This window comes from Centruroides vittatus, unplaced genomic scaffold (assembly GCF_030686945.1).
Source record: "Centruroides vittatus isolate TY-2023 unplaced genomic scaffold, ASM3068694v2 contig_436, whole genome shotgun sequence".
NCBI lineage: Eukaryota > Metazoa > Arthropoda > Arachnida > Scorpiones > Buthidae > Centruroides > Centruroides vittatus.
The window spans coordinates 1,953,220-1,969,226 of NW_027122237.1; the positions used below are offsets into that span (position 1 = coordinate 1,953,220).

Below are 16,007 nucleotides of genomic sequence, written 5' to 3' on the forward strand. Positions count from 1 at the left end.
GCGTCTTGGCGGCGGTCGCCGCGAAAGATAGAATTCAACCAACTTTTGCGGCACGAGAAAAGCGGCACAAAATCGACTTCTGGGACGAGAAAAAGTGACGTCATTCTGCCGCTTTTCCTTGCCGCGCCGCATGTGTGCATCAGGCTTTACTCTGGACGCGCACATTTGCTGGAATGGGTTTGTCCGCTCCGCTTGGAAGCGCGATGACGCCCGCGGTCTCTGGACGCTGCCACGTAGAACGTACCCTGATGAACGTGAGTAAATAAAATAAAATAAATAAATAAATAAATTGGGGTCTTGCCCGTTTCTCTCTGTCGGTCCGTTCGTCTCGTTTACTTTGTCAGTGTGTTCGTTTCCTTTTCGCGCTGTCTGTCTCTAGCTGTTAAGTAGTATTAAGATTAACAATCGCATTCAGTTTTATTAGTATTAAGTAGATATAAGTCTTCCTACTAACAGACACTCAGCTATTCGTGGCAGTACTCAATTATAGGTGTTCGCTATGCTCAGGTTTTCTTTTAGATCCTTTGGGGACTACGACTTGCAGCATAAAAACTGCACGCCAACATCAAACAGAGGGTACTGTAGCCACACGTACGCCGTTCAGAGGGATCCCATCTTTCTCTACTGTCTATCTCCTCTCCCTCCTTCTTCCCCTCTTTTCTTCCGGCTAAACATACAAGAAAAACGTTGGTGTACGGCCGATGTCTTTCTTGTATGTACCGTACGTGAGTACGCATCGACGGCCGGATGACCGAGCAGTTAAGGTGGCAGCCTACCGCTCTGGAGAACCGGAATCATATCCGGAAGGGTCAAAAAATCCCCAAGAATTTTTCGGGGGCGATCCGACCTGATAAGTCGGCCCCCGTCCCTCACCACCCGGATGCCCCATTGTGAACCTGCAGAACCCATAATGGGGTTGGTTAAAAGAGGCCCTCTTAGTGCCCACGGGGTGAAAAAAGCAAAGAAAAAAAACGTGAGTTGGCGAGTCGGGGACGAAGTTCTCCTTGTCCATCTGTTCTACTAAAATTCTAATTGGAAAAAAGCTATAGTAAAATAAATTGTTACATGTTACAAATTATATCCGAAAAAAAAAATGAATTATTTTAACGCAGTTCCTCGAAACGTCATGCGCGAAATAAAAAAAAGTAAGAACATTGTGCGCATAGAAACGAGCGCCCCGATCTTTCGTCGGTTTGGGTGTAATGATGGAGATGAACGTTTATAAATATTAAAAGTTGCATTGTTTGGAGGAATGGTTACAAATTAATTAAATGAACGTGTTCGTCGGTAAGAAATTTCTAATGTCGTCTTTAAGACAAGAAGTCTTAAAAACATATAAACAAATCTTACGTGCTGGTAAAACATGGCGGTGGCCATCCGGTGACGTCAGTCAGACGGAAGCTCAGAGAAAATATATTATATCGGAAGCTAAAGAATTATTTCGAAGAAATAAATACGTAATTAACCGTTTAAATTTTTTAAATTCATTAAATATCCGTTAAAAACGTTTTTTTTAATTTTTTAGGTGTCCGATGAATCTGTCATAAAGCAACATTTGATGGAGGCTCAAGCCAGATTAGACATGGGTACGCCAATTTGCCCATTGGAGTTGAATGATGAATGAAGAACCCCATTTCTTTCTTTATTGTGATCGATTAGATTCCGTTGGAATCAGATTCCAATGAGGATCTAATTTTAGATTCCTTTGTCTTAGCTTGCTTGGATAAGTGACTTTACCTGTGCCCTTGCTTGCATCGTTTATGTCCTGCTAGACTCCTTATGCCGGCGAAAAAGTCCGAACGTGGATCTAGGAGCAACTTATCTTCGTTTTCCTTTTGTCCTTTACGACGTGACGAGACGCTCCCAAAAATTGATCCTATGGTTTTAATGGTAATTGGTAATGAATGAAGAACCCCATTTCTTTCTTTATTGTGATCGATTAGATTCCGTTGGAATCAGATTCCAATGAGGATCTAATTTTAGATTCCTTTGTCTTAGCTTGCTTGGATAAGTGACTTTACCTGTGCCCTTGCTTGCATCGTTTATGTCCTGCTAGACTCCTTATGCCGGCGAAAAAGTCCGAACGTGGATCTAGGAGCAACTTATCTTCGTTTTCCTTTTGTCCTTTATGACGTGACGAGACGCTCCCAAAAATTGATCCTATGGTTTTAATGGTAATTGGTAATGAATGAAGAACCCCATTTCTTTCTTTATTGTGATCGATTAGATTCCGTTGGAATCAGATTCCAATGAGGATCTAATTTTAGATTCCTTTGTCTTAGCTTGCTTGGATAAGTGACTTTACCTGTGCCCTTGCTTGCATCGTTTATGTCCTGCTAGACTCCTTATGCCGGCGAAAAAGTCCGAACGTGGATCTAGGAGCAACTTATCTTCGTTTTCCTTTTGTCCTTTATGACGTGACGAGACGCTCCCAAAAATTGATCCTATGGTTTTAATGGTAATTGGTAATGAATGAAGAACCCCATTTCTTTCTTTATTGTGATCGATTAGATTCCGTTGGAATCAGATTCCAATGAGGATCTAATTTTAGATTCCTTTGTCTTAGCTTGCTTGGATAAGTGACTTTACCTGTGCCCTTGCTTGCATCGTTTATGTCCTGCTAGACTCCTTATGCCGGCGAAAAAGTCCGAACGTGGATCTAGGAGCAACTTATCTTCGTTTTCCTTTTGTCCTTTATGACGTGACGAGACGCTCCCAAAAATTGATCCTATGGTTTTAATGGTAATTGGTAATGAATGAAGAACCCCATTTCTTTCTTTATTGTGATCGATTAGATTCCGTTGGAATCAGATTCCAATGAGGATCTAATTTTAGATTCCTTTGTCTTAGCTTGCTTGGATAAGTGACTTTACCTGTGCCCTTGCTTGCATCGTTTATGTCCTGCTAGACTCCTTATGCCGGCGAAAAAGTCCGAACGTGGATCTAGGAGCAACTTATCTTCGTTTTCCTTTTGTCCTTTATGACGTGACGAGACGCTCCCAAAAATTGATCCTATGGTTTTAATGGTAATTGGTAATGAATGAAGAACCCCATTTCTTTCTTTATTGTGATCGATTAGATTCCGTTGGAATCAGATTCCAATGAGGATCTAATTTTAGATTCCTTTGTCTTAGCTTGCTTGGATAAGTGACTTTACCTGTGCCCTTGCTTGCATCGTTTATGTCCTGCTAGACTCCTTATGCCGGCGAAAAAGTCCGAACGTGGATCTAGGAGCAACTTATCTTCGTTTATGTCTCCGATATGTCTAATGTGTACTTACCACGACACGAATATCTCCAATGTGTCGTACGGTCGCAGTTGCGAATCCGGATCTATTTGAAAGGGGGACTAACTCGTTACGTATTGAAATATTTAAAATTTTTCACTACCTTTTGTTAACGTGTGCGTGCAATCTTATTGCAAATGGTTCGATAAACTATATTTGTCGTCATAAATGTTTTGAAGTTCAAATAAATAAGTTTTAATTTTTTTTGTGTCAATGACATTCCCTTATATTTGCCATTGCATACAGAGAATATCTCTACAGAACTTGATTTGTGACAAGAAAATAAGTAGAGTAGATCAGGAATATTTTTGAATTATTGTTTTCTTAAATAAATAACAGAAATTCTTAAACTATCAAATTCATTTCAATATACAATTTTTTTAATAATAATAATATTTTATGTATTAACTTTTCTAATTTTATTAATTAATAGCTCTGCACTACAAAAATCCATATCCACGTCCAGTAAACTTGCCTCCGACAGCAGTGGCTAGTCATCAAGGAAAGAAATGGAAATATCAAGAAAAAATAAGAACTCGTTCGAAACCTGTCTATATAAAAAGCATCGATCCGGAAAGTTAACATTTGAAAATCGACAAGTTTGATTTCGTCTTTTGTGAATAAAAATTCTCAAGTATGCTTAAGTACATAAATTAATTCATATTTTAATTTTAGAGATGTATAATTTATAACAGAAATAAAAATTTAGTTACATTATTGTTAAAACATCTTGCAATTTGTTTATTTCATTATTATTTTATACAATCAACTCAATAATTATTATAAATATCAAACAGACAGACAAATTCTTTATTGTGCTATTAAGGCTTAAATATTTTATAATTATAAAGAATTTTTACATTTCTTAGTTTTTGAGAATATTTTATATTTCATTTTGATAAATTCTTTTATTAAAATATGGCATTTAATGTTGAGATTTTAATTTATTTAAATACGACAAGAAACTATTAATGAGAAATCTATTATTAACTACATTTTATAATAATCACATTTAAGAAAAATGTATAAACTCGTATCTGTTTATATTTATAATTTATTTTAATTTATTAAAATATGTAATGTTAAAGGCTTGAGAATGTTTATGAATTTTCTTTCATTTAAATATAGAGTTTATACATTTAAATTTTGGCATTTAGTGTGCTATGTTAATAAACAATGTGATGTTAAATTGCACAACTTTGAACTTTAATTATTTAATAAAAGCTGAATAACATCAATATAATCTTTCAGAACATCAAAAAAATATATTATCAAGGTAATATCAAGAAATAATAATAATAATAACTCTCCCGTGGTCACCACCTGGTCATGGTGGGAGAGCCCAGTAATTTTACTGATCCATAGGGCAATGCAGGATGGAGCACAAGCTCCTGGTAGGGACACCCGTGCCAGTAAGGTCTATGGGGAGAAATGAAGCTAAGAGTGACCACATCCACATTCTGTGGAGATATTTATCATGGTAGTAACCAGATATAAGTATGATACCGGCTCGGACGTTGCCTGGTTTAACAAGGTCCGCGTTCGTGGGTTAGGCAGAGGATCACGTTCAAAAAATATGCCACAGTCTCCCTTGGTTATCGATGGCGAAAGCAGTGTTAGCCCAATGGCTACTGCAATGCCCTCAACAAATGTGAGGAACAAATCTAGCCTTGGTGTTTCTGTGGCAATGCATCCACAGTCCACAAAGGCTGGAAAACCATGCCAACGGATGAAATGGACAATAGAAATGAACGAGTTTATCATCAGTACTTACTACACCATCACAAAACTCGAAACAAACATGACAGCATACAGACAACTACTACACACAACAATATCCTCACCTCACTGTCACCGAACAAAGGGTTGTTGATCAAAAAAGAACAATTATACACAACAACCTTATCCCACAAACAACAGGTTGCTGATCAAATACATCAACATAACATCTAACATTGATGAAGATCACGTAACATGTCAGAATAATCCAGCAACAAGCACTGATTACTGCATACACACAGCAACTACCACTATTGATACTACAGACACTTCCTCATCCACCACTGATAACGTAGACGTAGATTTAGTTACGCTCTCACTTATATTTCAGGAAACACTCACTAAATATACAGGTACAGATCCCACACAATGACCACGAATACCAAAAATCAACACATCAAAGGAAGTAGGAAAAACACTAAATTATGTAAACACTCACTCACTACCACACTACATTCATTCAATTTCTGCACTCTCAGACATTCATACATTAGTTTATGCTGGAGCAGTCACAGTAGTGACACACCATGGACTGAAAACAAAATTGCAGACAGATACACACAAAAGACAGTTCTACACTGCTGGCCATTAAAATTGCAACACCAGGAAGGAATGATCATACAAACGTCAAAATCATATGAAAGGAAGAAAAGGTTGGGATATGCAAATGATTAGTGTTTCAGCTCATTTAGATGATGCAGGAGGGATAAACGACATCTGAAGCACTGCATAAAAGAAAAGTTGAGCAGTGGATTTCTCATTTGGAAATCGCTTTGTAATATTGGGGTTTCATCAGAATATCATGTTATGCCTCGAATAAGAAGAAGAAATGCTTACCAGCAAGTGTCAGAATTCGATAGAGGCAGGATCGTTGCCTATCGAGAGTGTGAATTATTGTTCCGTGATATTGCTACTCACACTGGTTGAAATCCAACCACTGTCATGCGAATATGGAACCGATGGGTTGCTGAGGGTCATACTGAACGGCATGCAGGATCTCAATGCCCTCCCATGACTAACGTCTGAGAGGACAGACATATTGTGAGGTCGGTCGTGCAAACCGTACAACCACATTACAGACCATTAGTCAGGAAACGGGCTTGTTTGCAGCACGTCCAGTATCTGCTCGTATAGTGTGACGACGTTTGCAGCAGCATGGACTGTCAGGACGGCAACCATTACTTCGGCTTCCCTTGACAATGCAGCATAGAGAGAGACAGCGAATCTGGTGTGCCCAATGATAAAGCTGGATACAGGAGTGGTACAATGTCATCTTTTCAGACGAGTCCTGGTTCTGCATGCAGCATTCTGATGGCTGTATATGTGTCTGGAGGCTCCGAGGAGACCACTCGTTGCCTGCTTGCATTCGATATCGGCGTAGGGGCCCTGCACCAGGTGCAGTTCACCTGGTGTGATGGTATGAGCAGCCATTGGGTACACGACACGGACATCTCTAGTTTGGATTGATGGTAATTTGAACAGAGATTGGTACATTTCTGACATCTTACGTCAAGAGGTTATGCCCTATCTTCGAGGTGTGCGAAACACCATCTTCCAACAAGATAATGCAAGACCACATGTTGCATGTCGTGTTCTGACCTTCCTCGATACAGGGATATTCGATTGTTGCCCTGGCCTGCACGGTCTCCAGATCTCTCACCAATTGAAAACATCTGGTCATGGGTTGCCGAGAGATTGGCCTGCCACCCCTCTCCAGCTAATACGGTGATGAAGTGTGGCATAGACTTGAAGCAGCATGGAGTGAGTTGCCGATTTCTGTCATCCAAGCCCCGTTTGACTCCATGCCTAACCGGATAAGGGTCGTTTTAGCTGCCAGGGGTGGCAACTGTTTCTACTAATTTTGTACCCCTGTAAACCCCCAAACTGCTTGCAAATTTAATCATTTTGTCTTCATGCCATACTGTTTATGTACAATAAATATCTTTTTTTAATTTGCTTTCCTTCTTGGTGTTGCAATTTTAATGGCCAGCAGTGTATTACAAGCCTGCCTGGCAGAGAAGAATAGAAACACAAATAAATGACATTAGACAGCAATTAGGCAGGCTGACACAATACACTAAAAACAACATAACACCAAAATTAAAGAAACAACTCAAAAATATTTTCAAGAAATTCAAAACACACGCTTTACAGAATACATTGATACACTAAAACAAAAACTCGCAGCCAAAGCATGTAGACTCAAATGATACAAAACATGTTCACTACGAAAACATCAAAACAAATTATTCATAAACAATGAAAAACTCTTCTACAGACAAATCAGTACCAAAACAAACACTGATACAAAGAACAGTAGCACACCAACAGAAGAACTCACAACTTACTGGTCTTCTCTTTGGTCCAATGCTGTCATACACAGTGTCCCAAACGTTAAGGAAAGACTTAAATGGAAACACCTTGTGCCTACCTTTTCCATGACCCAGTTAATTACTGGACATGGAAATTTCAACAGCTATTTAAAAAGGTTTCATCTTAAAGACATGGACATCTGCCCCTGCGACAGTACTTCAATCCAAGACAGTCAGCATTATCTACGGGACTGTGAATTTTTCACACAGGAGAGAGTCAGACTCATGGGGCACGTGCTCCATGCTGGAAACAACTGGCCATGTCCTTACAGCAGATTCATGGAAGATTCGAACATTTATAAACATCTCATCAAATTTCTGGAAACAACAGCAGCACTCAACCCACCATGCGACCAACAATCTGCTAGAAATGATTGATCAGCTGGCTAACTTTTTCTCCCCGGCAATTGTTCCAGGCTCCCATTGGTTATGCTGCTCTATTAGCTGTCGTTGCATGTACACAGACTGTTCCTTCATTGTGTAACAGGGTATGTAGCACAGGGTAAGTAGTTATCCCTTGTGCAAACGTGCTAGTCCACTCTTGCTATCTGTGTATCCTGTACGTGTAATACACAAGCGTGATTTTGCTGTACCGTACATGTCTTGTTTCTTAGCCATGTTTTTGTTGTATCTTTATATGTATACATTTTATGTACTGGCCGTTTTCTGGCGCGCTTCAATGTATTTCGGTCAATTCTCTAATGTATGTTATGTATTGTTATGCTTTCTGTAACTGCGAGGCAGGCGCCATGTACTCTTACTTTTCTTACCTTTCTATCCCACTTTGTCCCATTTTCATCCCCTATCCTTCATTTCCCTCACTCCCATTTCACCAACTTTTTCCTCCCAACCTCCAGGTCGTACCTATGAGTGAAACCTGGAGGCAGCCCCCATTTCTTTTCAATTAAATGTAAATGTAAATGTGGGTAGTGTAAATTAAATGTCATACACAGTGCTGATGCAGGCTGGATCGAGGAGGAGAACGAAAACTTGCATAACATACCAACTATGCCCTGTGCTGAAATAAACATACACGACATCCACTACTCCGTTAACAGAACACACAACTGGAAGACACCTGGTGTAGACAACATTCACAATTTCTCGTACAAAAAATTTACATCACTGCACCAGGAACTAGCTAAACACACGTCATCTTCAATCCACAAGACATGCCAAAATTTCTTACTCGGGGGCATCACCTACATGAAACTTAAAAACAACAATACCACAGACCCCACACAATACAGACAAATTACATGTCTTCCAACACACTACAAATTATTGACATCCTGTATCGCAAACAAAATATACAAACAGGTTGAAGGACACAGCATTCTTACGGAACAACAACATGGTTGCCCTAGAAATCACAGGGGATGCAAAGAACAGTTACTCATAGATTCAGTCATTCTATGGCAAGTACATAAACAACACAGAAACATACACATGGCATATATAGACTACAGAAAAGCGTTAGACAGTGTTCTATACAGTTGGCTGCTACATATTCTACACATGTACAAAATACACCCATCACTCATTGCATGCTGTCAAAACACTATGCAGCACTGGAGAACAACACTACATCTCAGGGTTAGTAACACTTCCATACAAACAAACTAAATATTCATTAGGCGAGGAATTTTTCAAGGAGATTCCTTGAGTCCTCTCTGGTTCTGTCTAGCCCTGAACCCTGAACCATATTGCGTGTTGTTCACGCAATATGGTTACAATATCAGACATGAAAAAACAACACAGTTTACACTGTCACATCTCATGTACATGGACGACATAAAACTTTATGCATCCACACAAAAACATCTTCATCAACTCCTACAAATCACACATTCATACACCAAAGACATACAAGTGGAGTTTGGCCTAGACAAATGCAAAACACTTCACATAGAAAAAGGAATCCCGAAGAAAGAAGATTTTGCACTTGGAAATGGGAATGTTATTGAATCCATGGAAGAGGGCAAGTTCTACAAGTATTTAGGATTCCAACAGGCCAAACTAACAGAACATGCACAAATAAAGCAAAGATTAACAAGAATACCAAAGTAGATTAAATGCTATTCTCAGAAGAGAGTTAAATACAAAACACACAGTTAAAGCAATAAACACATATATGTCATCCTAGTACTCACATATTGTTTTGGAGTTATACATTGGACTCACACAGATCTTGAGCAACTCCAAAGGAAAACAACAACACTTACTGAGCATAAACAACATCACCCTAAATCTGCCACAGAAAGATTAACCCTTCCAAGTAAAGATGGCAGACATGGCCCGATTGACATAGTTAACCTTCACTACAAACAAATACAGACACTGCAAGTTTTTTTCTACAAAAAGCAAGAAACATCACAGTTACATAAAGCAGTACTCTAGCAGACTCAAATAACATGCCATTAAACCTACACTCATGTCGTACGGACACAACACAACATATAAAAAGCATAGACACCATTAAGCAATCGTTGGCTCGAAAGGCACTCCATGGCAGGCATCCTTACAACCTGGCCCAGGATTTTGTTGACAAAACTGCATCAAACAGCCGGTTAGCTCGGGGATGCCTCTTTGGAGAGATGGAAGGATTCATGATTGCCATACAGGATCAAGTCATAAATACTAAAAACTACAGAAAAGACATACTCAAAGATACAACACTCACGAATGACACGTGCAGAAAATGTCACATCATGCCAGAAACTATACAACACATCACTTCTGGTTGCAAGCTCTTGGCACAGACAGCTTATTTACATAGACACAAATCAAGTAGCAAATATAATACACCAAGAGCTTGCAAAGAAACACAAATTATTAGACATCCACAAACCATACTACAAGTATATTCCAAAGACAGTATTGGAAAACAATACACACAAAATGTGCTACGACAGAGCCATAATTACAGATAAAACAATTTGCCACAACAGACCAGACATCACACTCACTGACAAACACAATAAAATCACATACATTACACACACAGCCATTCCAAACTCTCACAATGTACAAAACACATTCACTGGAAAAATTAGCAAGTACACAGAACTTGCCCAGGAAATAAGACATGTGTGGAGGATGGATAGAATGCTTATTGTACTTGTCGTTCTCTCTTCTCTCCTGTACAGGTATGATACCCCACACACTACACAAAAGCCTGGAAACATTACAATTGAATAGAAATACATACATCACACTACAGAAGGCCACAATATTGAATACATGCCATATTGTTAGGAAATTCCTGAATACTGACACTGACACTGACACACTTATTTAATTTTAGTTTTGTTTTGATCAAAATGCTTTGACTCTGGTCCGGCATAGTACACAGCCACCGGTGTCAATCGAGTATAACCCGCTACACCCAACATAATAATAATGTATTATTATTTGATTTCTAACTTAATAAGAAAGGAAATAGTTAGGCTATAGATTTTTGTAGAAAGGAAAATAAGAAAGACCACATTTTTATTCTTAAAACGTAGTTTTGGTGTTTTTCTTTGGTGAAAAAATTCTTAAAGAGCATTTTAAAATACATCTAATTATTACAGATGTGTGTAATGTTATTTTCTACTAGATGTAGTCAAAATTGGGGAAAATAATAAAATAATCTCTCTTTCAAGTCACCATCTTGTCAAGGTAAGAAAGCTTAATGATTCCAATGAAGCATAGAGAAATGCCAGAAACAACACAAGTTTCTAGTAAAATCTAAGGAAAAAATGAAGCAAAGCATAACCCACAAGCATTGTCTAATCCAGAATGGGCAGTTGCTGACAGTGTCTATTCTGTAATGTGAAGCAGCTGATCTATAAATATTAATAGGGGAATTTCATGAAAAGTAAAAATACGTTACAGATGGATACTAGTCTTATCTTCACTGCTTGCCATGTCCAATCACCAGCCCATTTTACAAAGAAATATTATATTTTCAATTGTGTTGGGACTGTCACCTGCCGACATTTTAAACTGTTTTACATATTTGTGCAGAGGCATAGCCTCTAAAGAAAGGTTGTCTCTGCAATGGAAATAGTTGTTCCTGGTGATTGGATCGGACTAGTATCCATCTGTAATGTATTTTTACTTTTTATTAAATTGTAATTCTGCCAGTCCTTTTTACAGACAAATTAATAGGGGAAATTGACTAAAAATAGTGATCTGAAGTTTAAAAACAGTCAACTGTGTTTCAATTCGATTTTTAATCAGTTCACTCATTTGTTACATCAAGTTTATAATTGTATATGCTATCCTGTAATGATGATACATGCTAATATTAAAGTATTCTTTTAATTAATAACATTTTTCCATTAATTTATCAGTTTAGTGTTGCACAATAAATTATACAGTAGGCCTAATCAATTATTTGTGTGATTTAATTTGAATTTTCCAAACTACATAGTAATAATTGTTAATTTGTTTATAAATTATTGTTTTATTTTGTGCATTAGTGTACAATAATTTTTGGGAAGATTTTTGGACCTGAAAATATTCAGAAGTCCTGTAAAAAGCATACCCATTTCTGCAGAGAAAATAAAAATGGCTGCCAAACATTCATAGCACGATACTGGCTCCAACATTGCCCAAGTTAACAAGGTCCAGGTTCGTGGGTTAGGCAGAGCCTCGTTTGAAAAATTTACTGCAGTCTTCCTTGGCTGCCAATGGCAAATGCAGCACCGGCCCAAGTATGGCTACTGCATCACAAACATTCGCTACCTCACACGCAACGGACAACACTCGCCAACCCAGCCAATGCGATTCGGCGGTAATCCGGCCGCCGATTACCGAGGTCTGTAAACACTGCCAAACACAGATGAAGCAGACTTAAGAAATGAACAAATTCATCATTCATCTACTATACTATTACAAAACTAGAAACAGACACGACAACACAAGGACAGATACTACATACAAAAACAAACTTTTGAAGAAAAAAAAATGTATGGTTACACTTTATTTTTCAATTTTCTTTCACCATCCATTTGTAATAAAAAACTTTTAATGAACAATCAATGAGAATTTCTTTAAGTCCAAATTCTACTTTTAGTAAGAGTTTGTTATATTTACAAATGCATAAATTTTTCACATAAAAGTTGTGCATATTGAATTTTATTTGGTGAAAGCTATAAGCGTATTAAGCTAGTTAAAAAAGATGTTTGACGTCAACAAGTTACGATTAATGGAAGCTTTTGAAATATTCCAAGCATCTAGAAAGGGCGAACGCATTAATTTCGAGGGGAAAGAAACGTTATCCAGACCGCGGCAGTCTCTAGTCGATAACCCAACGAGGCAAGAGAACGGCATAGGTTCGACTTAAATTTCGATTAACAACATACGTAATTTATTTAATTTATATTTTCATTTTAATATTTTAAAATATGTAAATTATTTGTTTTCAAACTTTATTAATTTATGAAAACAAAAAAAAGCAATGACAGAAGTGTGGAAGACAAAAATAACATTTGCACAATCAGTAAAAACTTTATTTGGGATTAGTTAATAACAAATTATTAATTTTAAAACAAGCTTAAATTCAAAATTTTGATTGCTTTTAAAAGACAAAACATTATGATTTATGTAATTCCTTATTGAAATTTCCACGATAGAGTATTCAAAACACTGTATATTGAATATACGTTCACAAATAAATTGAGACGGTAAAATATTTTATTTTGAAAATTCAATCACATTTCATGAAATCAAAAATAGCAACTCTACAATATTACACATTTTATTTGTATCTGGTATTTAAATTTGTCAATTTTAATCGTGGATACATGAAAATACTTTAAACACAACACCAAAGATCACAATTACAAATTTAGTATAAAAGTTATTTCTTTGGATGTAACGAAGGAAGTCATATTTCGTTTTTCTTTTACTTATAATAAAACACTTTAAAAGGGTAAAATACTGGACAATAGATTACTTGAAAGTACAAAGTGAAATTTATGAAGGTGTATAATAACACTCTTCACACACTTGAAAGAACAATTATTTGTTTTCCTTATAAATATTGTTTTCTTTAGATATAAATGTTCTTGGCATTGGAATTTATTATTATTTTAATTGTCGACGTCAATAAAAACGTCGAAATAATTTGATAAACCCATTTTTACTGCTTCTAAGTAGTTAATTGCTATTTTTGAGTGGGACTTTTCAGACACATTTTTTACTTTCCTTATAAATATTAAAACTATTGTCAATTATTATTTATTATAAATAACTATATTATAATAGTTTATTAAATATACATTTTATAAAATGTAATTTTTTGTTTAATCTGTAGCATTTTACTAATTTCACTTTACACATATACATATGTATAGATGATACGTCATCTCTCTAAAAATCTTTTTGTTCATAAATTATTTTTATGTTTAATTCGTTTTTTAATAATCTTGTTCCGTCGTAAATGGGGAAAAAATTACGACAAATGAAAAAATAATTTCCATAAGAGTATTTCGCAATTATAAATATGTAATTATAATAAAAAGAATCAAAGATGCCATGGAATTAAAAAATAATACTTTTTCTACTATCAAGTTCACATAAGAATATGAATCATGCAAAATGGAGTTTACAATGGATTTTTTAATAATAAAAATTAAATATAAGGAATTATTTGCTTCTCCCAAAGGAAGAGCTGGAAAACTGAATTACTTTTTTGTTTTATAGATGTTATCGTCATCATTTGTAGCATGATGGAGTCTATCTTCAATACAAAATTAGTTATTAATTGATAAAAACTGTTATATGGATTTGTTAAGGATTATCACAGAAATTAAAAGAATTGTATTTGAAGATCTCTTTTATCCTTTATCAAATATAACAAGCATAGAATAAATATCTTCTTTACTTTCTATATTAATCAGAAATATTAACATAATAATAAAGACATTTCAATAATATAAAATAAATTAAAATTTTTCATTCTTTTTGCTTTTCGCCATTTAAAGAGTCGTAATTGCCATTTGGCACATTATTATAACTGGTGTTTTTGTCGTCGTTTATTTTCCGATCGATTCTGCTTTTCCTTTAATGCATTTGCTACTATAATCAAAACACGAACGAATTCACTTTCGAAAGAATCGTCCCTCGGCAAATTAATTTTTGTATTACAGATATCGCTATTTATTCGTTTAAAATAGCTAATAAATTTTTCTTACGGTGCAGAAATAATTGATTTTGCAAAATTTTCTTTTAAACCGTAATAAGGAAGGTGTGAATATATTTTTACAATTGATTACAAATTATTATTATTCTATAACAGACGCGGGCAAATGCGGCTCCGAGAGCCGCACGCGGCTCTTTTTGAGGTACGTGCGGCTCTTGTCGAAAGTGTTAATTCCTATTTTTTATTATTATTTTTACAATTTCATTTTTATAATTTTGTAAAAATATGTTTATTAAAAAATCAATATTTCTTTTATATTATATAATAAAATCGTACGCCTTACCATACTATCCGCCACGACGGTACAGAACTGCCACTCCCGTGCATTTTGCAAAACCTACATTTCGGCTCCCACCGAACTCTTGCTTGCCCACCCGTTCTATAATATTAATGATAGGAATAATTGATGGTAGAGATGATAAAAATCATTGTTTAATATGCCAATATTTTTGGGTTTATTATTATGAACATGATCAATATTTTAAATTCATATTTTGATAGAATCAAACATCAGACAGTTGACATAATCAATAAACGTCTTTTTCTGTAATTGAAACTTTAATCATATTCACAAACATTAATTGATAGGCTATTGATGATCTATTACCCATGTGACCTCAAGCATCTATTGATATTATACTTAAAGATTTACATGAATCATTTAACTAAATCCTCAAGATTAATTTATTATACTCTGATTCTTTTAATTTTCTTAAATTCAATCTGTACAAACAGATAAATGCTCATTTAATATTAAAGTTCAAATTTTCATCACACATTTGTTGCTACTTATGCATTAATAATTGATATAAATTTATTTTTTCATTAAATTGAAAAATGAAATTAATTTTGAGTTTCATACAATGATTTGAAAACAATGTATACATTGTATCAATATCAAATTGCTTAAACAAAGCTCTATAAACTTTGGATATAAAATAATTTTATAAATAAGAAAAATGTGTTAAGCTTTATAACAGTGGCATCTTTGATTTTAAATAAATACATTACTTTTTCTTTTCCAGATTTTTGGGACGTTTTACGTATCTATTCACAAAATAACCTAACAAATAGAAAATTACGATGAGAACGTGGCCGACAAAATAAATAGATTTCCAGTACCCGAAAATGGCGTCGACACGAAGCAGTAAAAATGCCATTCCCATGTATGCAAATGCTTGCATTTTAAAGATCCACCACAAGAAATCAAATAACATTGTTTGAAATTTATAACTACCAAATCGAAAGGCTTTCTCCATTTGAGATTCTGCTAGAAGGAAGAAGGGAGCACTCAGAAGACAAAGATAATATCCAGCATGTACTCCGTGCCAGAAAGAACTAACTAACATGGTGACTATCATTCTGTAAAAATATA

General features: G+C 35.7%; 3 protein-coding genes across 3 annotated transcripts in view; 1 reads left to right on the plus strand and 2 right to left on the minus strand.

Annotated features, from left to right (window-relative positions):
- Positions 1 to 16,007, minus strand: part of mah (mahogany) — a 353,681-nt gene that overhangs the window by 115,588 nt on the left and 222,086 nt on the right. The gene's annotated exons all lie outside the window — the stretch shown is intronic.
- LOC136976961 (LYR motif-containing protein 1-like) lies at positions 1,186 to 4,012 on the plus strand. Its single transcript, XM_067272365.1, has 3 exons — positions 1,186 to 1,457; positions 1,526 to 1,586; positions 3,720 to 4,012. The coding sequence occupies exons 1-3, from the start codon at positions 1,272 to 1,274 to the stop codon at positions 3,866 to 3,868; spliced, it is 396 nt and encodes a 131-aa protein (XP_067128466.1). The 5' UTR covers positions 1,186 to 1,271; the 3' UTR covers positions 3,869 to 4,012.
- The window catches only part of frj (farjavit), a 46,773-nt gene continuing 45,937 nt past the window's right edge, over positions 15,172 to 16,007 (minus strand). Inside the window, exon 8 of the mRNA XM_067272356.1 lies at positions 15,172 to 15,994. Within this exon, the coding sequence (XP_067128457.1) occupies positions 15,640 to 15,994 (355 nt within the window). The 3' untranslated portion in view covers positions 15,172 to 15,639. The remainder of the gene's footprint in view (positions 15,995 to 16,007) is intronic.